Raw genomic sequence first — 22,668 nt, 5'->3', positions numbered from 1 at the left:
AGCAAATTCAGCCCCCTCTCCTCGAATAATGCATTGGAGAACAAGCCATCTGCCTTTGTTGTCATTTAAAGCAATAACTGGTTGAAGCTCATGTTTGATCAGAAGGACTACCCCTGAGAAAGAGTGCTCCCCAGCATAGAAAATATCATAACCACAGTAGTGTCCTCTTTTTCCTGCATAGACATGTTGGTTGTGTTCTTGTAATGCCACTATGTCAGGCTGAAATCTATTGATGTACAGCCATACAGATTTCCATTTACTACTGTCACACATCCCCTGGACATTGAGTGTAAAACATTTGATATGAGCAGTCATATTTACAGATATTTATAGTAATATAGCAACTATGTACAGCAGCAAAATTTATGAGGTCAGCCTTGCATTTCTATCCCAGGGTCAAGGCCTCGCCCCTGAGAAGAAGTAGCCACCTGAGAAGTAGACAGCAAAGCAGCAACCTCTTCTTCAGGGAAGAGTGTTCTGCTGGCTGTTACTGCAGCCCATGTAATCCCAATTCCTGTATTTATCTCTGGGGTATTTCCACTAGAAGATGCACCATTCCAAGTGCGGGGGGGTGGAATTCTTCGAGCAGAAATAACTCTTCTTGGACTTTGCCATCCATTAGTTGGAGGTTTCTGTCCTTTGGTCAAGGGTTGAATAAGGTGAATGTGAAAAGATATTCCCATTGGAAACCATTGGAGCTTTGCCTTTATCCTGACTTCCAGAAAGCTGTCTACTGCCTTTGTTTTTATTTGCAACTCGAGTAGGAGCATCCTTGGTAGGCATTTGAACCGGCAAAGTGGTATGAGGCATTTTATGCTGATTCATTGGACACTGTGAAGCCATGTGTCCAAATTTTTTGCACTCAAAACAAGCCCCTGCAAATAAACCCCATTTGAGTTTATAAAAAGCACTTCCCATGTTCACATTATTCACCATGACTGAATAAGAGTCGGGTGTGGGATTATCAGTATCCCAGAGAATGCAAAATCTGTTCGAGTTGCCATTTGGCCGTGGTAGGCAGACCACTTTACCTAAAGATGCTGCAATTTTAGACAAGAGTGAGGCCATACATTGTGGGAAATCGACAACTTCAACCCAAACCGGGCATCTCTGTCGGATTAAAGCCTGTAATTCCCTTGTGGGAGACCATGGCAATACATGCACCATTTGCTGCCCAAAAAAGAGAGGCGAATGTTCCAAGAGCATTTGTCTATGTATCTCATCCACCATGATAACCTCGAAAAAAACCCTAGCTGCATAGTGTACTTTACAAACAAACGAGCCAGCCAGTGTGCGTGTCAACCAGTTGCCTATCTCTGCGGCAGGTGGCATCCCGCCTGGAAAAAATAATATGACTGCATTCTTAGCATATTCTCTGACTGGATCCACAATTTCATCTACCTCAACCATCAGGCCAACTGAAGGAACCGAGTCTTTCCACTCTTTCCTTGTGTCTGCAAATCCTTCATGCATGACATCATATACCAGTTGAGCCTCACGAGTATCATGCGTCGGGTCATGCTGACCCTCAACCTGCTTTTGCTTCTTGCAGGGAACTGAACGCTCCTTTTAAAACGTTTTTTTATATGAATATTCTGCCATAGCTTGTAAGAAAGGGAACTCAGGAATGAAGTACTTGTAAAAGGGTAGTGGAAGCGAAAAAACCAATCCCAAAGAAATATCCACAGGAAGCCCACAGAGAAGAGAAAAAGAGTATATTGGTAAGGAGATAGGCAAGAAAGAGGGATGTAGAGGTCGAGAGAAGATAATAAACAGTTTTGTAGAAGGAAAAGAGGGAAAAAACAGTAAAAAACCCCAGATGAACTATATTTCAGAGGAAAAGGTAAGATTTTTGCGATGGGAAAGGTGCAGCAGATCCAAAGACTAAAGAGGAGAAAAGCAAGAGCAAAAGCGTTCAAAGTCAACGCGTGGAAGTAGTTCGCAAACGAAACCCTGCGTGGAAGAGAGCCGGGAACCGGGGATGATCTGTGAACAGGAGAACTATTGCAGGCGGAGATGTCCGTACAGGCCGTACACCTGTACGGAAATCATACGACGCTCTAATAGGATGTACGGCTGGTATCAACGACTCCAGATCATCGATTTTGAGGCTCTGATGCAGCGCGACTTGTAGCGGAGGCTCGCAAGCTGATTGCTTGAGGCGCTAGAGCTCACACACCTCTCCTCTCCATCGCTCCTCTGTCTCTCTCTCTCTCTCACACACATACACACACCCCACCACCACCACACACACACACACACCCCACAAATACACATATACTCTCTTCTTCTTTTTTTTGGGTGAAACCAAGAAAATTATATTATGTAACATTCATTTACATCAGGGCAGTGCTCGAGAAAAGAGCCAATGCCCTATCCATCAGAAGTAGTAAAAGAAAAGCTGAATACAAGAAACATCCAAATCGTCCTCATGTAAGGCATCATATAAAGATTGCCGCAATGAGGCTCGGAAGAACTCATAAGGGTGCTAAAGGGGAGAATTCAGATATGCATGATTTCGCTGCAGCCAGAAGGTCCATAAGGCCCAGTATCTGATCCATTGAAAGAAAAGAGAATACTGTGACAAAGAAACTGATAATTTGCCATACATCCAAAAAAACCTGTAGAACCTGTGTGCAGGAAATCTAAGAGATAAGAAATAGGAGATCTTGTCTAGAAGGTCTCTAGAATATGAACAAAACCACAATAAATGCGGAATACTCTCAGGAGTATGATGACATCTTGGACAAAGAGGTGAGGCAATCCTTCTTTGAGTCAATTTCACTCCCACTGGAAGAATACCAACTATGCATCTCCATAGAAAGAGTCTCTGCTTCAATGGCATTTTCAACTTCCATATCAATTGCAATTTTCCTTTCCACCAGGCTAGTGACTTATTCAGATGCCATAGAGAGTTAGCATGATGAGCAATCCAAGGAGGAGGTAATATCAATCGATAAGCTTGTATAGAAGTCAATAAATGCAAAGGCTGAGAGGATATTCCTGGACTTGAAGACTGAAGGTGCCAATCTTGAAGCCTGTCTCTTACATTCAATGTTGGAATCGGAACCAAAGGGAGTAAGAGATCAGCAATGACTTTCCAAATAGTTCTGTGAAGATTGTATTGTCGACATGCGACCGGAAAAGAGAGAAAATGTCCTTGCGTATCTACCACATCATCAATGAACTGGATGCCCAACTTCATAAGATTGTAAGCTCTGATTGGTTGTTGTACAACAAGGGGAGAGGAAAACACAGCACTCCAATGAATGCTTTTCATTCTGAGTGAGGAAGCTATAGAAGCAGGATGGGGAGACCATTTGATGTGAGAGAGAACTTGCTTCCAATCCTGAATCAAGGAAGTAGAAAATGGACAACCAGGGGTTTTACCTTGAAATTTGCCAAGTGCTACTTCTGATGGATCAACTAGCCAATGTCCATAAGCATTTGTGCACATCTAACCACACAAAATTGCCAACATGATAGACCACGGCTGCTCTTGTTGAAAAAAAGTCTTGAGCATAGTGATCTTTCTTGCCAACACATGAAATTTGATGTTTATTATATTCAAACCACCATGCATTCTTGGTGAGCAAAGCAAGTCCATTTTGAGCAACCTTAAAGCCTTTTTATGAAGCTTAGTTTTCCAAAAAATCTCCATGGCTTGAGACATAAAAAAAGTGAGATCTCGAGATGATCAATGTAATAGAGGAAGGTAGAACTGGACATAAGCTAGAACAATGGACTGAACAATTTGAAGCCGTACATGCAGGGGCCAAGTGGAGATCTTCCAATATTCTAATTTGTCCTGAATTTTGTTTAACACCCATGATATTTGTTGCTTATTTCTGATTTTCCAGCCAATGGGATAGCCCAAATGTCTTACTATGTTTTCCGGATAAATAATCTAGCCGGGCCACAGGATAGCATGCGACTTGAGAGGTAAGAGTTTTGATTTCTGAAAATTAATTTTGAGACCAGCTGCCAACCCAAAATCTGAAAGGGTATCCATCAATAGGCGAAGCTCCAAAGGACTGTTCTTTGGCATGAAGAATGAATCATCTGCATAAGCCTGAGCAATGAAAGGTCGTGAACCAGAAATCTGAAGCCCCACTAACTGTCCAGTATCAACCGGATGATCCATATAAAGAAGCAAAGGATGTGAAGCAATGGCATAGAGCAAAGCACTGAGAGGGCATCCCTATCGAACTAATCGTTCCAGTGTCCAAGACTCAGACAAATGAATCCCTATAAAGCATTGTGCAGTGGAATCTGAGTAAAGCCAATATATGACATTAATTAGCCCAAAACCAAGTTTAAACATCATTTGAGAGACATAATCCCACTGTACCGTATCAAATGCCTTTGCCACATCCACCTGCATGACCAAAACATCTTGAGCTGAATATTTTGCATGTTCCATTGCAATGAGAGTATAAGAGATATTATCATGGATTTGCCTTCTTGGAACAAAACCATATTGCCTCGGATGAAGTCCATCATAAAGGATATCCTTTATCCGATGTACTAACATTTTAGCAATAAGTTTGTATATAACCGGCATCAAAGTGATGGGCCTCCAGTCATCCATTGTCTCACATAAAGGTCTTTTGGGCACAAGCTTAACCAGACCATGCTTCCAAGCTGAGGGAAGATGTTGATGCTGCCAGGCTACATTAATGAACTTCAAAATTGGACCCTTCAATTCAGCCCAGAAGGCTACAAAAAATTCAACCGTCAAACCATCCCAACCAGGGGATTTATGTTTACCCAAATGCTTGAGGGCTTCATCCAATTCAATATCTGAAAAAGATATTTCCAGCATTGAAGCTTGTTGCAAAGGAACAATAGGAGAAACCCCGAGCCAATACAACCTGAGGTGTACAAGAAGATGGCTGAGAAAAAAGTAGCTGAAAATGATCCAGACATTGTTTTTCTAGCTGAGATAAAGTCTGGGTCCAAAGACCATCAGGTTTCCTGACCCTCATGATAGATTGACTTTGTCTATGTGCATGTAAATTCCGAAAGAAAGATTTCGAGGAACAACCCTTATCCAGCATAGGTTTAACTCTAGCCCTGGTCTGCCATTTGGAAAGCTTGCGTTTATCATTGGCATCAATTATGGAAGAAGCACAAGACAATAAATGCTTCTCAGAAGCAGATAGAGACCTTTGATGGCTAATCTGTACCAAATACTGCTTGAATAATTTTGCCCACTGGATATGCTGTCTGGTTTCTGCCATGTACCATCTTCCATATTCCTTAATGACATTTTGTATACGATGGACAAAAGAGTTCCAAGCAAAGTCCAGATCCTCCTGAGCATGGGATAACAATGGCCTGCAAGCCAGTCTGATCATTTGCTGGAATTTTTCATGAGAAAGATATAATTGATTGACCTGTAAATGTCTGACTGAAGAGAGCTGCATGTCATCCAAAGGCATTCCAAATGAAAGGGAGAGCCAAAGTGGAGTATGATCAGATAGTTCTTGAGAATAATCAGTCCACATTTGACATGTATATTCACCATATTGCTGAGCATGAATAAGATAACATCTATCAAGCCTGGCCCAATATTCTGTAAAGGCATTATGATGATATGTAAATCCCATAACTGATGGGTGAGTTGCTGTCCATAAATCTGCAAATTGAAGTGATGAAGTCATATGTTCCCATTGCTGGATTTCAGAGGGCAGCATATGGGATTTATGCGTGGTATTGTCCTTCCAGTTAGGAGAATTATTGAAGTCACCACAAAGTAGAGCATTTGAAGACCAAGGATATTGCTTTATGGAGTCCCACATTTGAGCTGTAGAAGCAGAATTTTGAGAGGCATACAAGGAGCCTATTTCAAAAATCTCTCCATTGATTATACATTGGATAATCATCCATCGGCCACCAAGATCATTATATGCTATCAAGGGCTGCAGATCATGTCTGGCTAAAATGCATAGCTCAGAGAATTGTTCAGATCCGGCATAAAATATATCATATCCTGAAAAGAACCCATGCTGGCCAGCAAAAGAATGCTGATTATGCTCTTGCAGACACACTACATCTGGATGAGTTTTATTTTATATAATGCCATAGAAGCCTCCATTTATTCTAGTTGCAGAGGCCCTGTATATTATAAGAAATACATTTAAGAGAAGCACGCATGAAAATATGTACAAGAGATGAACAGTCCTCAAAAAGAAAGGGAGGCATCAAGCCTCTGCCATTGCCACAAGGTCTTGCTGACCCTCAGAATCCAATTCCCTTACTAGATCATCTTCTTCACAAAGTGGAAGACCCTTCTTGACTGCATTAACCCATGCCTTTGAAATGGGATTGCTCGAAGAGGTAGAAGGTTGACCCGGAGAAGGAGCAAAAGCATCCCAATTACGAGATTGGAGAGGTCTTTGTTTGAGAGGCACCGTCTTCTTTGCAGTCTGCCATCCCTCATGAGACGATGAATTATTTTCCACTAACTTGCTTTTTCCTTTATCCTTGTTTTGAGCTGAATTAGCCTGGCTCCCTGTATGAACTGAAAGCTGTAATCCTTTAGCTTCAGTCTTTTCCACATATGTCTTCTGACCGCCTTTATTAGATGGAAGAGGAATAGCTGCTGGAGGAGGCGAATGAAGGATAGAGGGACATTCTGAAGCCAGGTGCCCAAACTTGTGACAAGAGAAACAAGCTCCAGCAAAAATGCCCCATTTTGAAGTGAAATATTTCTTTCCCAGATTAACACCCTCAATCTCAACTGCAATAGCAGAGGGGGTTGGTCTATTAGTATCCCATAAGATGCAAAAACAATTTTTATTACTTGTGGGACGAGGGGGACAGATCACTTGTCCCAATGTCATGGCTAAGCCTGGAAGCTTTGTTCTCATGTAATCTGAAAAATCAACCACTTCAACCCATACAGGGCAATGATGCTTGATGAGATTCTGATAGTCCTTATTAGGGGACCAGGGCATGATGTGCACCATTTGACGACTAAAAAATAAAGTAGACATTTCCAGCATCTTTTGTTTTGTCAAGGCATCCAAAAGATGAACTTCATAAAATCCTCGAGAGGCAAAATAGACTCCTCCTACATAGCATCCACCTAGGAGAGAATTCACCCATTGTCCCACATCATAAGCCGAGGGTATTTTGCCTGGAAAAAAGATGATAACTGCAGTTTGAGAGAGCTTCTTCAAAGGATGCACAAGAGAAGGCAACTTCATCTTGTAAGTGAGATCCGGAGCAGGTAGAATCCATTCTCTTCTACTTTGTTGAAAATCCTCATCCAACATGTCAAACACATAGGAAGCATCTTCAGATGAAGAAGCTATGGGGGGCGAAGTTTCCCTGGATTGTCTTTTAGGTTCAGGAAAGAGTGCTCTCTTGACATAATACTTGCTTGTTTCTGCCATTGAGGCTAAAGGATTGAACAGGTACCAAATGGAGAGAGGCAGACGGGGCACGAGAAGGACTGAAAGGCTGTACGGTAAACCAGAGCAGGGACTGTACGGAGAAACCTGACTGCGTCCGTACAGTTGTACGAAAAACTGTACGACAGAGAAGACAAGAAAAAAGAAAACTGTACGGCAAAACCTACGGAGTTGTACGGAAAGCGAACGGGATCAAACGTATGGAATTTGTACGGTGACTGTACAGATGTACGGAATTTGTACGGATGAAAACAATGATTCGCACCACGACACACACACAGAAAACGAGGAGCTGCTAGAGACTGAAGACTAGGCGAAAAGAAACCCACGACACATGCAAGAAAGCAAGGTAGAGGCGGGGAGAAGCTCTGGATGTATGGCGGAAGGCAGCAGCAAGCCTACGGGGACCTGTACAGCAGGATGGCCGGAAGCGGAATCAGCTGTAGAGGCCATGACGCAGGTGGAAGGCTGAAATCGCCATAGCTAGAGTTCTCTCACCACACACACTATCTAGACACAATACACACACACACACACTTTTTTTTGGTAAAATCCAGTGCATTGTATTTATATTGTCATAACTTTTCAAGAGGGAAGATGGAGAGTATCCCAAAGATCAGAAGCATAAAAAGAAAAGCTCAATGCAAGATGCATGTATATCACCCTCATGGCAGGCATCATATAAGAATTGCCGCAATGAGGCTCTAAAAGATTCATATGACTTTTGAAACTGGCGGCCCAAGTATGCCAAATTATGCTCTTCCCACATTGTCCAAAGAGCCCAATATCTCACCCACGAGAGAAAGAGTGAGTATTGAGATAAAGACCTCCTAAATCTGCCAAACAACCAAAAATGTTTCCCAAATATGTGACTCGGGAAACGGAGGCGAAGATGATCTGAAATTTTCCCAAGGAGGTTCCGAGTAGACGGGCAGCACACACACACACACACATTTTTTTTGTGAAAAGAAATCTTTTATTGCTGTAGAATAATTACATTCATAGTTACTTCAAAAACGAAGTAGCTACTACTCAACTGAAGATCTCAGTATAAGCTGTATACACATCCTGATCAATCAAACGAGTCTGAAAGCAATCATAGAATGATTGTTGCAGAGATCGTTTGAAAAAAAGAAAAGATGAAAATAGTGGATCACCAAAGACTCTATGATTTCTGTCCATCCATAAAGTCCATAGGGTCCAATAGCGCACCCATACAAAAAATAAATCAAAACCCTGTCTCTGTGGATGAAAGCCAAACAACCAGAAAAATCTGCCAAAAGTAACAGTAGGAAATCGCTGTCGAAGCCTCTATCTGATGAGAGCAATGAGATCAGAAGTATTTGGACAGGACCAAAAGATATGAAACACTGATTCAGTAGAGTGCTGGCGCGCGCGCGCACACACACACACTTACTTTTTTTTTTTGTGAAAACTTTTTTGAGATTATATTACAAAGTAACATGGCTGAGTCTGCCCTTCACCTCCGGAGTGCCGACAGAAACTCAGTACGAAGACTTTGTATAAATGGATGCTCAAGTATGTGTGGGTGTGTGGATTTGTATGTGTGAGAGCATATTTTTATACTATGGTCTACACCCACTGTTGGGCGCTGATGACGTCAGTGGGGATGTCATAGTAGCTAGTCCTTGCTATGCATGATGGAGTTTATGGTTTTCAACCTTGTGAGTGACTATCATGAGATTGAAACTGCACTATGTTGTGTTTTTAGAGGATGAGTTTGGGAATGTTCCTGGATTCATCTAGGTATATGTATATAACTATCCCAAAATGGGATATCCTACCTCTTGGGAGATTCTAGCGAGCATGCATAGCATCCTGGCATATCTGGAGAGCCAGACGCATAGAGGCATTGGAGGCAACTCAGGTTCAGCCCTCGCACACATTGGCTAGTATTTGGACAGACACTGTACATACCTTGATGGCCGTATGGACAAGGATGCAGGGAGACTCCCGTGCAGCCTCAGCTAGGAGGGCTTCTTTCTTGAAGGAATGGAAGGATTCTCCTTTCTTCTCTAAGACTCCTACAGGGTTGAGGTGGCACTTTCAGCCTCAGCCTTGGTTGTTTTCCACCTCACTTTGAGGGGGTTTATTTATCCTCATGATTTCATGATGTATTCAGTTCCAACTGCTTCCTTTGGCAAGCTATTTTGGATCTTTGGCATTCTCCCATGACGAGCAGAATTTGATCTATTTTTCATGTGGGTTCGATATTGGGCACCTTTGGACCAGAGAGTCTTTTGAGAGCCTACTTCTTCCATGTGTCACTCAGGCAATCCTTTTATGATTGCCTGTCTATTTGTCAGATAGATTACACTATCTACTCGTCCTACAATGAAATTTTATGATCTTGTATTTGCTGATCCCTACTTTGGGGACAGCCTCTTTTACTATAAAGATACATGGATTCCAACCAAAAAAGAAAAAAAAAAGTGTATGTATACACCACACACACGTCTCCCTGCTTGGCTCTCTATAGGACACACGTTGCATGGGAGATCTTTCGGTGACCCAGCTAGAAGTGTTTTAGAGTGTTTTTAGTTCGTCTGTACTAGCCATTCTTTTCTCGAGCAACTTTTACTGCTTTTAGTTGTCAATATTTTGTTATAAGTATTTGCCTTCTTAAGTTGGATGGCGCAATTACCAAAAGAGGAGATTTTTTTTCTTGTCACGTTTTACCACTTCTTTACCATGTACTCTACCCTCAACCTTGGATCCTCCTTCTGAACCCTAAACCTCTTCTAAATCCTAAACCCTAAACCTCCTTCTAACCCTTAAAACTCCTCCTAAACTCTTCAACCCCCAATGAAGGCGAAAGCCTTCATTACCCCAATCATGATGATGCACGTTCCTTTCACCCATGCTTCCACTATGTTTCCACATTGAATAAAAACTAAGAACAGTGGGCGTGACATTAGGTGTAGCATCAAATAAAAACCCAAGAAGGGGGGACATATAATTTTATATATTGAATGTTGGGTGTGCTCTACCTCACTATTAGAAGACAAAATATGTAAAAATGGCTATGATACAATCAATCATCATGTACACTCTCTCAAAACTTGCATGTCATGGGAAATTACTAGAATTGCACAATGTTAGAAAAGGAATGTACACAATGTAAAAGCTCATGTTTTATGCTTGTCTTTCAAATCACCAAAGTATGAAGTGAGAAATCCTTGATTTGTACCATCTATGTTCTCCTTTTCTATTGCCAAATGCTTGTACATGGCCTTGTATACTTTGGTGGATGGCTCGGAACCAAATGGGAGAGACAAAGTGTTGGATTAGCTTGAATCGGGTTACTAGAAATGCACCTTCAAAGCATAGCTAAAAGAATATGGTCACTTCGGAGATCACTTTGACAAACACTAGCATGCCCATGAGGACATGAATCATATGCATTGATGCCTTATTTTTCCAGCACGTGCCATAGATATGACCAACCATAGGTTAGTGAAGAAGGAACTCAAGGTAGACCATTGGAAGCTGCAATTCTTCCACCGGCAACAAGTAATCTTTCCTTCCACCCATGTCCTTGCATTGTAAATCTCCATTGTCACATTCATAGATACAGTGATTTGATGAGCACAATTGGCAAAATATACGCCATACTCGTTGGCTTCAATTACAACGTAGCTACCAGACATGCGATTCTCACCAAGAGTTGAAAAGTGGAGCATGCGGATGAGATGATTGTAAGGCAAGGTGATTGATATCCCGTATTCTGGACTCTGCTATTGTCAGCTCATCAATTAAAGCTGCAACGACGGTCTGTTGTGTGCTTGTGAGTGGACCCTACGGAGGCTGGCGTGATTCTAGCATGGGCATTGGGAAGGTCTTTGGTAAAACATATTCTAGCTCCAAGGGTGAGGACCACTCCCTCTCTGGAACAGCTATGAATGTAAATGCTTTCTTAATGCAAAATTTATTTTATCAAAAAAAAAAAAAGTGTATGTATACACCACACACACACGTGCGCGTGTGTGCATGATGTGAATTTTACTAGATGCACATGTGACATTACATACTATAGCATTATAGTGATAAGTGATAGGATACTAGATAGTTAGTTCAGATCATGTCCTTAACCAACGTCCGTTATGCCACAAAATTAAACTCGAAAGTTCATACTACATAGCAAATTGCAGATTGTAATCATTTTCAACAAATGAGAACTTCAAAGTTTCACAAGTGACAACTCACCGAAATATGGTAGGCGTGGTGTTACCACTATAGGAGACGTTGGGTCCTGAGAATGTACTCTGGTAATTGTGTGAGGATGGGAGCGCTTCTTGAGCAAGAGTTTCCAACCATTGTCTCGACACCTTATGCTTCACATTGCCTAGACCTACTCATGGAGGGCAAGCTTCCTAGGATTGCTATTGTCATGCAAGATGCTAGTACTACCTCCTCCTTTAAGAAGCAGCCAAAAGACATTGGCTATTTTCAGAGAGCATAGCACTCTTAATATTATTTGGCCGTCAAAGAGATGCTGCACTGACATGCACATTGTATTGGAGCGTCTCCATACATGGCGCTCTCCTACAGACAATTGTGTCACTGATGTGGTTGGAGTGGAATGACTCTATCGCCAGAGAGCAGCATGGCAGTACAAAGGAGTGTGCGAGGATCATGCATTTTGGAGTGATATGCAAGCCATAGTGAAAGCCTTTCATCCTCTCGTTGCTGTCTTGCGGATATTTGATATGAAGGGGTAGTCTTTTTACTCATTGTATGGATCAGTTTTATGAGTCTCCCTAGAAGTATGTGAAGCAGTTTGCCTCGGTTCCCCACGCACATGGACCCTTAACACTATCACAGCTATTCACAAGGCAGGGGATCCCATGAGTCCAGGTAGCTACAGGACCATTATGATTGGACATGTCATGTCCAGCATATATGCCTCAGCACTTGACATGGAGGTCACCCGATATGCAAAGATGCAAGGACTCACAACAGAGGGGCAGGCAGGATTCCGACATGATCATGGGACCATGGACCACATACTTACACTTATGAGTGTCATAGAGGAGGCCAGGGCACGGAGGCAAAGGATTTATTGTTGCTTTGTGGATTTCCGCAAAGCCTTTGATGCAATACCACAAGCACGTCTCATCAGGCGGTTGCAAGAGCTGGGCTAGGGCCAGGGGCTGTTATGGCACTATACAAGAGGGTCTCTGGTAGAGTTCGGACGGGGGGTGGATGGACATATGAGATTATGAACACCATTGGGGTCAAACAAGGCTGCCCACTTTCACCGACCTTGTTTGGCCTTTATATAGACAAGCTTGAGTCTTTTATGAGGACCCTAGGAGGGGCTGGTTGCTCTCTTGCAGGTTACTTGCTCCAGATTTTATTGTACGATGATGATGTAGTACTCTTATCTTCGTCCACTGAGAAGTTCCAGAGACACCTAGATGCACTACTAGCTTTCTAAGAGTCCCATGATTTGAAGGTCAAGATCTTCAATGCCTCCAAAGCAGTTGCACACAGGGAGCAGTTTACTTTTGATGGGTCACCAGTTGAGATTGTCTCATCATACACTTACCGGGGGGTCCTATTCTTTGGACCTATCTTCACGATGAGACCGGCTATGCAGGCCCGCCACAGAGAGGATACACCTGCCTTGCCCAACTGGAGAGAGAGTGCTTCCACTCACATTTTCAGAATCCATCGACCAAGGTTCTCCTTTTCGACTCCTTGGTCTGACCTGCGGGCATGTATGGTAGCATTTGCTCAAGGCCAAGACCTGTCTGATATAGAGTGGACTCGAGTGGAGAGATTACAAGTCCTCTTGTTATCACGGATGATCAACAGTGTGCCATCTGTTCCTCATCAGATCATTTAGGCTAAGTTCGGGGCATCTCCATTGCAGTTAGATGCGGCATTCCAGACTATCACTTATCTATACCATGTGCGAGATTATGGCTCCAGTACTGCAAGGCAACACAGGCTACCTTGGTTGGCGTTGGCTTCTTCTATGGCATTAGCAGCACAGGGTGACCAGAGATGTTGGTATGCACAAACATGCAGATGGTTTGAGAGACTGGGTTTCTATATAGACAAGCTACCACCCTTTCAATACACCATTGACGCTCCATTTGTCCCATTTCGGGGCAATGAGTTCAATCCGATCATTTGAGAGGATCTTTCACCGTTACACACATTCAATTTTTGGTTGGCACAGATAGAGCTTCCTGTGAAGCTCAGTTTATATCAGGACCACTGCCTACACATCTCTGAGGAGGGTTTCATTATCCCGCCCGAGTATACTCAGATCCACCTACCACACTCACTTAGGATTGCCATTGGACAGTTCCGTGTGTCATCGCACCGACTCCGTATCAAGAGCAAAAAAGTAGAGAGGATCCCCAGAGAGAGCCATATCCGCACATTATGTGAGCAGCATGAGGTTGAGTTAGAGGAGCACTTTGCCTTCCGTTGCCCAATCTACTACGAGATCCGTGGACGATACCGCCACCTCTTTAGAGACGGAATCGAGGGCCTCTCCAAATTCCTCTCATACCCAAATCAAAGGTGCCTTGCCGCTTTCATTCACGAGGCAATCAGACATAGAGAGCATCTCATCATATCACGGAGACACGGGCAGCGGGAGGCCTTGTCTAGTCCATCCCATAGAATGATCATAGAGTTCTTCCCGCTAGTGCATGCTGCCCCCCCGATCACAGATAGCAATAGAGGCAGAGACCCCGAGACCAAGACGTGGCACACTCGACAAAGGACAGACGCACAGATCACACTGGCTAACATCTCATCTATTTTCAAACCTGGGGTGCGGCCGACAGCGGATACTGTGGCACTCGTCATGCGTAGAGAAGAGGGCATGACGGACTACTACTCCAGACAGTAAACATCGATCTATTACTGGCTTCTTGCCTACACTACCTAGTTTGTCATCGGGTGTACCTTTACGTTTCATGTGTGCGCTGCCCTGTATTGTATTGTATTGCATCAGATTTCATCTGTTATGAGAGATGATGATGCCAGGGATGACTATGACTATGGTGACATGCATGATGATAGCATTGACAATGTCTACACAATTTTTCTCTAGCATGGGTTAGAATGCTCACTTAGTAGCTCCACCTTTTTTCTCATTGTATCAGGTTTTCTATCAGTCTCATAGACCCATCAGTCTTTAGTAGACTTTAATAAACTTTCTTTCTTTCTTTCACACGTTTGAGATAAGCATTTCATGAATTTTCCTTGTATTGTAAACTAGCTGACCCCTATCCATGTGTTTGTAGGACCCACAGGTGCACATCAATCTATTACGGGCTTCTTGCCTACACTACCTAGTCTGTCATCGGGTGTACCTTGACGCTTCAGCGCTGCCATGTATTGTATTGAATTAGATCAGATTTCATCTGTTATGAGAGATGATGATGCCAGGGATGACCATGACTATGGTGACATGCATGATGATAGCATTGACAATGTCTACACAGTTTTTCTCTAGCATGGGTTAGAATGCTCGCTTAGTAGCTCCACCTTTTTTCTCATTGTATCAGGTTTTCTATCAGTCTCATAGACCCATCGGTCTTTAGTAGACGTTAATAAACTTTCTTTCTTTCACACGTTTGAGGTAAGCATTTCATGATTTTTCCTCATATTGTAAACTAGCTGACCCCTATCCATGTGTTTGTAGGACCCACAGATGCAACTGCCTTATTCATTCTCTTCCACTATGGAGTTTGTAAAACACTTGAAGTAAAATTGCATTTAGTGATTGTCTTGCCAATCTCAATATCTGCGATGCGTTGCTGCTCTTTCTGCCAACTCTAGAAGGTAATGTAGCTGGTAGAGTGCCATGTTTTCCCATACTAGTGGTCATAGTGTCATCTCTAGATGAAGATGGTGCAAAAGACATGCTACACTGAGGAGTTGTTCTAGCCCTCTTCTCTGCCTGGACAAGACTGACCAAGAGCCAAGGAATCTGCAACCTTTCCTTGAGCATGGTGTCATCCTGCATCAAACTCTCCTCTTGTGCAGTTCTATCCAAGGAATGAGGCTCATGAAAGTCGTGTGCAACTCTCTAATAAACTTATGTGCAATACTTGGGGGAACAGTAGGACATGCAGAAATTCCTCAGCCACCAGGGCAGATACATGGTGAATGAATTGTGTCACAACGTTCGTGAAAGCCTCTTCACAATAATTGCATTTCCAGTCCTTTGTACCTGACCCATTTAAAGGATTTGGGTTGATGATAGTGGTATGGGTGGTCCAAAGAGCCTTCATGCGTTTAGGGATGCTGCTCAGTGCTGACAGCTGTTCAAACTCGAACTGAAGTCAGCAATACAAAATAGGGAATTGGAACCAATCCTCACTGTTTAAACTTGAAAGTTTGAAGTTTATTTTTAATAATAATGGTATGGATTGCTTAGAGAGCAATCATGCATGATGTATGATAATGGCTGCTCTTCAAACTGCATAAAATTTTAAAAAGAGAACAATTGCCAATCATTAGTCACCTACAGGCTGCCATCCACGATGAGGGGCTGGGCAGTAGCCCATGGGCTGCACATGCACACTTTTCCATGCTGTACTGTGCACACTTTCCATGCAGCATGCTTCATACAGCGCAGTTTTCCACACTAAGTGCTTCAGGCAATCAGGGTTGTCGAAGGCTGAAGCTTCTGTAGACTCTAGCCTTTGGAGGCTGCGCTGTGCAGGGCTCGACACAGGCTGAGGGCTCTTGTGCTCATGCAGCAAGGGCTCCAAATCAGGCTCTCTTGCTCATGTGGCTGCTGGTAGCGTGAGCTGCACAGTGCAAAAGAGGCTCAAGCCTCAAGTGATTGCTGCAAATAGTAGGTACGCTGACTATGCCTAGCAGGATAATGAGAAATGATGTGCCGATCAAGATGACTGTCGTGATGGATACCACTTCACTGTTGTGTCTCCAGTGTTGGCACTTTTTTATGCAATTTATTTATTCTATTCTTCTATGCTTGTTTTTTGTCATGTTTGACATCATAAGAATCACTAATTGTATCAAGAGCTACAATGGAATTCACCAGTTGAAACATGGGCAGTTCTGAAATTGAGTTAATATTGGAGCCATAATATAGAATGGGGGTAGTTCTCAAGAAAGACAAGAACCTGTCTTATAGGGTAGTATCATGTAAAAACCAAATCCAGTAAACCACTACATGATATCATCAGCAGGTATCCAAAAGGCAATCCTGGGTTAAGCCTGTTTGGTCATCTATCCTCACAGAGTAAAGTAAGGAAAACATTACATTTCAGTACATGAATAAGCATGGGATCGAAAGTTCCTTACTCCAAGATCATTTGATCAAGGAATCAGGTTTGCTATAGTTCTTTTAAAAACATTAGGAAGACAAGATGTTAATCATAAAGCTTTCAATTTAAATGTTCGCTTTTTTTTTTTTTTTTCCATGAAAAAGACTTCTATTAAGTAAGAACAAAAACCCGCGAGAGCAAGCTCAAAGCGGAATACATCATGAAATCATGAGGATAATAAAAAACCCCCTCAGAGTGAGGTGGAAAGAAACCAAGGCTGAGGCTGAAAGTGCCATCTCAACCCTGTAGTAGATTCAGAGAAGAAAGGAGAATCCTTCCATTCCCTGAAGAAAGAAGCCCTCCTAGCTGAGGCTGCACGGGAGTCCCCCTGCATACCCGTCCATACGGCCATCGTCTGCCACGATCATCTAAAATACTGTCGTTCCACATGATGGGCTGCCTATCAATCTCTTCCCGGGAGGAAGGAGGAATCCTCCGAAGAGAGCTTCTGAAACTAGCCCAAGCTTTCAGAATGGCAACCATGAGAGGGGATGAAGGTGATCTGAGGTGTGCTGAGGTGAAAATCCATCTAACACTGCTCATCCAGTCTCCTCCTGAGGAAGTTGTGCACCTCTGTATGCTGCTGATAAGAAAGTCCTTCCACGGTTCCTGTCCTGGCATAAGTCCTCGCACCACTATCTTGCAAAGTAAGGCTCTGCACTGTAAATCTGGATCAATAATATTGAGACCCCCATCCTGTGTAGGGAGGATGAGGGTCTCCCAAGCCACCCTGGCTAAGGCATCTGCTGTGCCATCAAGCCCACTCCAGAGAAAGTTCCTGATCGGTCTTCTGAGCTGAATGATGCAGTCCCTAGAACGGCACCAACATGAACAAATAAACCAGGCCGTGGCCAAAAGGACCTGGTTGACCACCACAACTCTAGAGGCAAGATCCAACTTGGCTGAGCTCCAAAAGAGAAGCTTCCTTCTGATGCTCTCCAACACGGGCCAACACGGGAGCAAACTGCTGCGTGGTAGAAATACCCAAGCCGACCTGGCAGCCCAAATACCTGATAGGCACACCCCTCTGAACCCAAGTGAACCCTATGTCAAGTCCCCAAACTGGAGTGTCCTCATCACTGATCCAAAAGCCATTGGATTTATGCCAATTTATCTGCGCCCCTGCCGCCAAGCAAAATAAATCCAATGCTGTCCTGAAAGAAGTCAATGTCTGTGGAGAGGCATCCAAATAAATCGCTGTGTCATCAGCCAACTCACTGTCAAGCAGCTCCTCTTCTCTTCTGATAGGAAGTCTCAGCCCAAAGATGTCAGCTTGAGATCTAACATAGATGCTCATAGCTTCGGCCACGAATAAAAAAAGGAAAGGAGCAAGGGGGCATCCCTGACGGACTGATCTCGAAATCTGAAATCTCTCACCCCTTACCCCACCAATAAGTACCTGGCTATGGGCTGATCTGTACAAAGAGGAAACACCTCTGATCCAAACATCAGTGAATCCAAAGCGTAGTAGGGTGCCCTCCAAAAAACTCCAATCTACTCTGTCATAAGCTTTTTCAAAATCCAACAGTAGAATGGCAAGATTCTGGCCACTCTGCACGGCCCACTCTGAAGCTTCCCAGAAAGAAAAAATGTTATCAAAAATACTTCTGCCATGCACAAATCCCGTCTGAGTGTCGTGGATAAGATCAGGGAGAAGTGGCTGCAATCGGAGGCTGATAGCCTTGGCCAGAATCTTGTAACAAGTCCCCAGAAGTGTGATAGGCCTCCACTGGGACAATAAATTTCTGCTACCTCCTTTTGGGATAAGGTGGATGAGGCCCTCTGTAAGCGATTCAGGCATCTCGCCAGAGTCCCAAATGGCCTGCATGGCTGAAGTAATATAGTCTCCAATCATATCCCAAAATGCAATGAAAAAAGACGGAGTGAGGCCATCTAAACCTGGGCACTTGCCCTTGTGAAGGGCTGAAAGTGCAGTCCTGAACGCTTTTAATTATGACAGTTCTGCAAAACCATGTTCAAGCCACTCCAGCTACAAGTAAGTATGATTTAATTCTTTCAAGAGGTAAACACAAAATGAGATTATGTGCGAAAGAAGATTTTCAGAAACAAGGGTCTGTGAAAGGAAAATATAAATGGAAGTAGAGTACTTACAGATAAACTAGATGCCCTTGCATGAATGTTGGAATCTTCTTCCAGAACCAATGGCTCCCATTGCTGAGAACTGCTGCCTATGTTTGATGACAAAAACTCTGCAACCCTGGTCGTCATTGGCAAAGTACCTTTTCTTTTTGATGCTTCAGACTTCAAAAGAAAAACCAAGCAAAGGCCTTTTAAATCATCCCATTTGCATCGAAAATCTTGTATTGTTTGTTAAGTGAAGTCAAACAGACTTTAGCAATCCAAAAATCCTATGGATCATCATAGGTAATACAAACTTTACAAACACTTCCAATTCTGCAGCTGTACTTGGGGGCTGATATAAGAGTAACGCGCAAAACTATGAAAAGGTTGCAGTGGATCTGCCTTGGAACAGAAACCATCTCTCAGCCATAGAGATTAACTTTTGTTTAGAAAGATAAATCTGTTCTCTAATATATCCAAGAAAAACAAGATATCAATTTCCATTCACAGAGACATCCCCTCTCCCCTGCCTTTGTCTCTAAAATTGCTTTAAATACGCAGCTAAACTGCTGAGATCACTCAGATAGCTACTGGAATGCAAAGAATACACAAGATCTCCTAAAATTCTGCTGCAAATGTTGCCTAAATGGAACACTCAATAAAAAACATCACAAGATGTCACTTTTGCCTCAAGGTAAACAACCTGTTGAGTCAGCACTACAAGCACTTTAGGACAGGGAAGCAGTAGGGCACATTGTAGATCTTACTCTCACTAGAGTCGGGATTGGTATCAGGCAAGCCTAGCTCTTAAAGGCAACCACACACAGGAGGTTGCCATTTAGCTCCTGCTCCGGAAGAGCCCTTTGAACATTTGTTCTCACCTTGTATTCACTCCACAATCATGCTTGTATCCTTAGTCACTTAGATTACATATTTGCTTATGGGATTAATCCCCAAGCCATATTGCTACATATCAATGCACAAGGCCAAAGGCCTTAAGCCTCCAATTTCTCCATGAGTGTCCTTAGTCCAAGGTGCCATTGGGGGGGTGTTGAACCACACAAGGCCCTATATTTTAACACCCTAACACCATAACTTGACCAAACCAAGCACCAACCACATAGTATTGATCACGTTACACTGTGCAAATCAGTTACAACATGTGACCACTCATGAAGAGCCGCCAATCAGGTGCCACACACACACACACAAGACAAGTGTCAAGTCAGATCACAGACATCACACATGCAGGCTGCCACCTCCCGCGACATGCGCTCGTCAGATCTAGTCACAAAGCCACCCGCCACAAAGTCAGTGCATTCAAAGCATGTGCAGGCGCCAAATCCCGCAGCACGTGCAGTTATCAATGCACACACAGAATGTAGCAAGCCACCGCCACAAATTGCAGTTCACACACGTACCGCACCCAATCGTTGCCATGTCTTGTCGGCCATAGTCTCCTGCAGGTCAAACCCGCTCTGATACCATGTGGTTTTCACGGATATGTATACATGGTCGCTTAGATTACATATTTGCTTGTGGGATTTCTCCCCAAGCCAATATTGCCATGTGTCAATGCGCAAGGCCACAAGGCCTTTAGGCCTCCAATTTCTCCATTAGTCCACTTAGTCCAAGGTGCCATCGAGGGGTGTTAGAACCACACAAGCCGCTTGAACTCAACATTCTACAAGATTTGGACTTGTGCATGATTGGAAAGTTCAGATAGGATAAGTTGGGTGGTCACCTTTCTCTAAGTTTCTGCACTTGAGTGAAGTAGTTGGAAGCATTGAGTTTCTCTATCAAAGGTTAAAAACCATGGGGAAGGTCAGAGTTCACCAAGATTCAATGGAGCGTTCCTTCCATTTTGGCCTTCAGAAGAGTGACAGACTTCTATAGAAGCTAGACTACTTCTATGTGGGAAATTGGATCATTCAAAGAGGAGACTCTATGGAAATAATAATATGTCAAACCACAACTGCATTATGCTCAAGCAAGAGCAATCATAGAGGAGGAGGAGGATACCTAGATGTGGAAGCTAATTCTGAGGTCCATCCTTAGTGCAAAGCCTCACACAATACAGTAACTTTTCTAGTTGGTCACAGCTCTACTTCTTCAGGTCAATGATCCCTTGCCCTCCGATTTGTTTGTTTAAGGGAAGATCATAGTTTGCCACGCCACCTAGCCCAAGTGTCATGGCTCTCATCAAAGCCTACCCATCAAAAGTTCTGCAACGAACTCCTCATCTAGCCTATGAGTCTTGTACGGAAATTCCAAACAAATGTTAGAGGGCAACATCTCCTCATGTCACCTAGAGAGAGAGGGCCTCCTTGTGGGTGTGTCTGCCCAGTGAGTGAGGGCATGTGTTGCGGGTGTGCCTGCCCCCCGTGAGAGTAGGTACTAGGACTGTGTGGCTTTCCAGTGCCTCTTGCTGGTCCATGCGGTGCCACGTTGGCCATGGAGGTTCCCAGGAGGGGTACGGGGCTGTGTGGACAAGTCTGCCCTGATGTGCTGCCATGGGTCAGCCCTTATAGGCACCTCTGATGGGGCCTATATGAGGGCTGTGGTACAGGGGGTAGGCCGACCTATAGGTCAGCACCTTGGCTGTTTGCAGCCCCCCATAGGCTGGACGTTGAGCCCCCGCCGTTATAGGGATGTGGGCAGCCCTAGTGCTGGGTCTGCCCACACATGCTGGTCGGCCCTGCAGCAAGGGGTCGGCCCCTTCTAGATCATCCGACTAGGCAGGGGGGGCTGCCTATACATAGCCCCCCCATTCTCATTGTTTCCATCATCTAGTGGAGCAGCATAGCCAGCCCAATGTAGCACTTCTCAAGATCGTTGTGAAGTAGCTCATTCACTGCTCCCAATTGGTGAGGTTATTGAGGTGTCCAGTGGTCGAGCAGCCTGTTTGTGCAACGGTTTTCCCCAGTTGTAGCGGGGCTTTTTCCAAAGATCACTTGCAGTTCTCTGGTGCCTTTCTCTCCTTCTCAGTGTGGTGTGTGTGAGTCGTGCTCTCTCTCTCTCTCTCTCTCTCTCTCTCTGAGCAGAATGAAGGCAGACAAGAGGTAATACAAGAGTCGTGCTCTCTCTCTCTCTCTCTCTCTCTCTCTCTCTCTCAGAGCAGAATGAAGGCAGACAAGAGGTAATACAAGAAGTCCTACAGCAATGCAACACCGCGGCTCCGACACCACAGCTCATAGTCAAGGTCCAAGAAATGGTCAACACTCAACTCAAATCCATGGGACAGGAAATTACAGCAGCAATACACAACAAGATCGACAAATGTGATCTCTATACTGAGGTAAAAGAGCAACAAACCATAGTAAGTAACAAGAATATTTTACGCATTGGAGGATTGCAAGACAGCTGCCTTAGCTGTTTTGGAATGGAAGAGGAAGAGGAACGCCTTGATGAGAGCAAGATCATTCAACTCAAGAAGGCAGTACCACAAGTCGATTGGGATGAGAAAGCCATAAGCTTCATCACTCGAAAGGGTAACCAAGCACAAATTTACTTCAAAGAAAAAAGCTCAAGGGTCAAGATCGTTAGACAAACCAACAAGCTGAAAGGTACAAGGATTTGGATATCTGAAGAGCTCACTATGACCCAATTCAAACAACGGGCAAATGAACTCACCAAAGTGACAGAAGCAAGGAAGGAAGGTAAATGGGCGGTCTACCGAGATGGGCAAGCACTGATAAGAGATTTCAAACCTAAACCCAAAGACTCTCACTCTTAAACTGATGTTATTTAGATCACTCTTACATACCTGAATGTAGTTATGTTATGCTATTAGGATAATCTGGGGCCGAGTTGTT

The 22,668-nt window shown here is 43.7% G+C and overlaps 1 protein-coding gene across 2 annotated transcripts in view; it reads right to left on the bottom strand.

Annotated features, from left to right (window-relative positions):
• Window positions 1-22,668, bottom strand: part of LOC147888572 (P-loop containing nucleoside triphosphate hydrolases superfamily protein) — a 113,181-nt gene that overhangs the window by 4,993 nt on the left and 85,520 nt on the right. For both annotated transcript variants that reach the window (XM_087393054.1, XM_087393053.1), the window contains one exon: window positions 18,884-19,033. In XM_087393054.1, the coding sequence (XP_087249180.1) occupies window positions 18,884-19,033 (150 nt within the window). The remainder of the gene's footprint in view (window positions 1-18,883; window positions 19,034-22,668) is intronic.

The sequence above is a fragment of the Dipteris shenzhenensis genome, chromosome 21 (genome assembly GCF_047967505.1).
Source record: "Dipteris shenzhenensis isolate YYH24624 ecotype China chromosome 21, Dip_SZ_1.0, whole genome shotgun sequence".
Classification (NCBI taxonomy): Eukaryota; Viridiplantae; Streptophyta; class Polypodiopsida; order Gleicheniales; family Dipteridaceae; genus Dipteris; species Dipteris shenzhenensis.
Note: the sequence above shows the minus strand (reverse complement) of the source record. Positions and strands in the feature narration are given on the sequence as shown.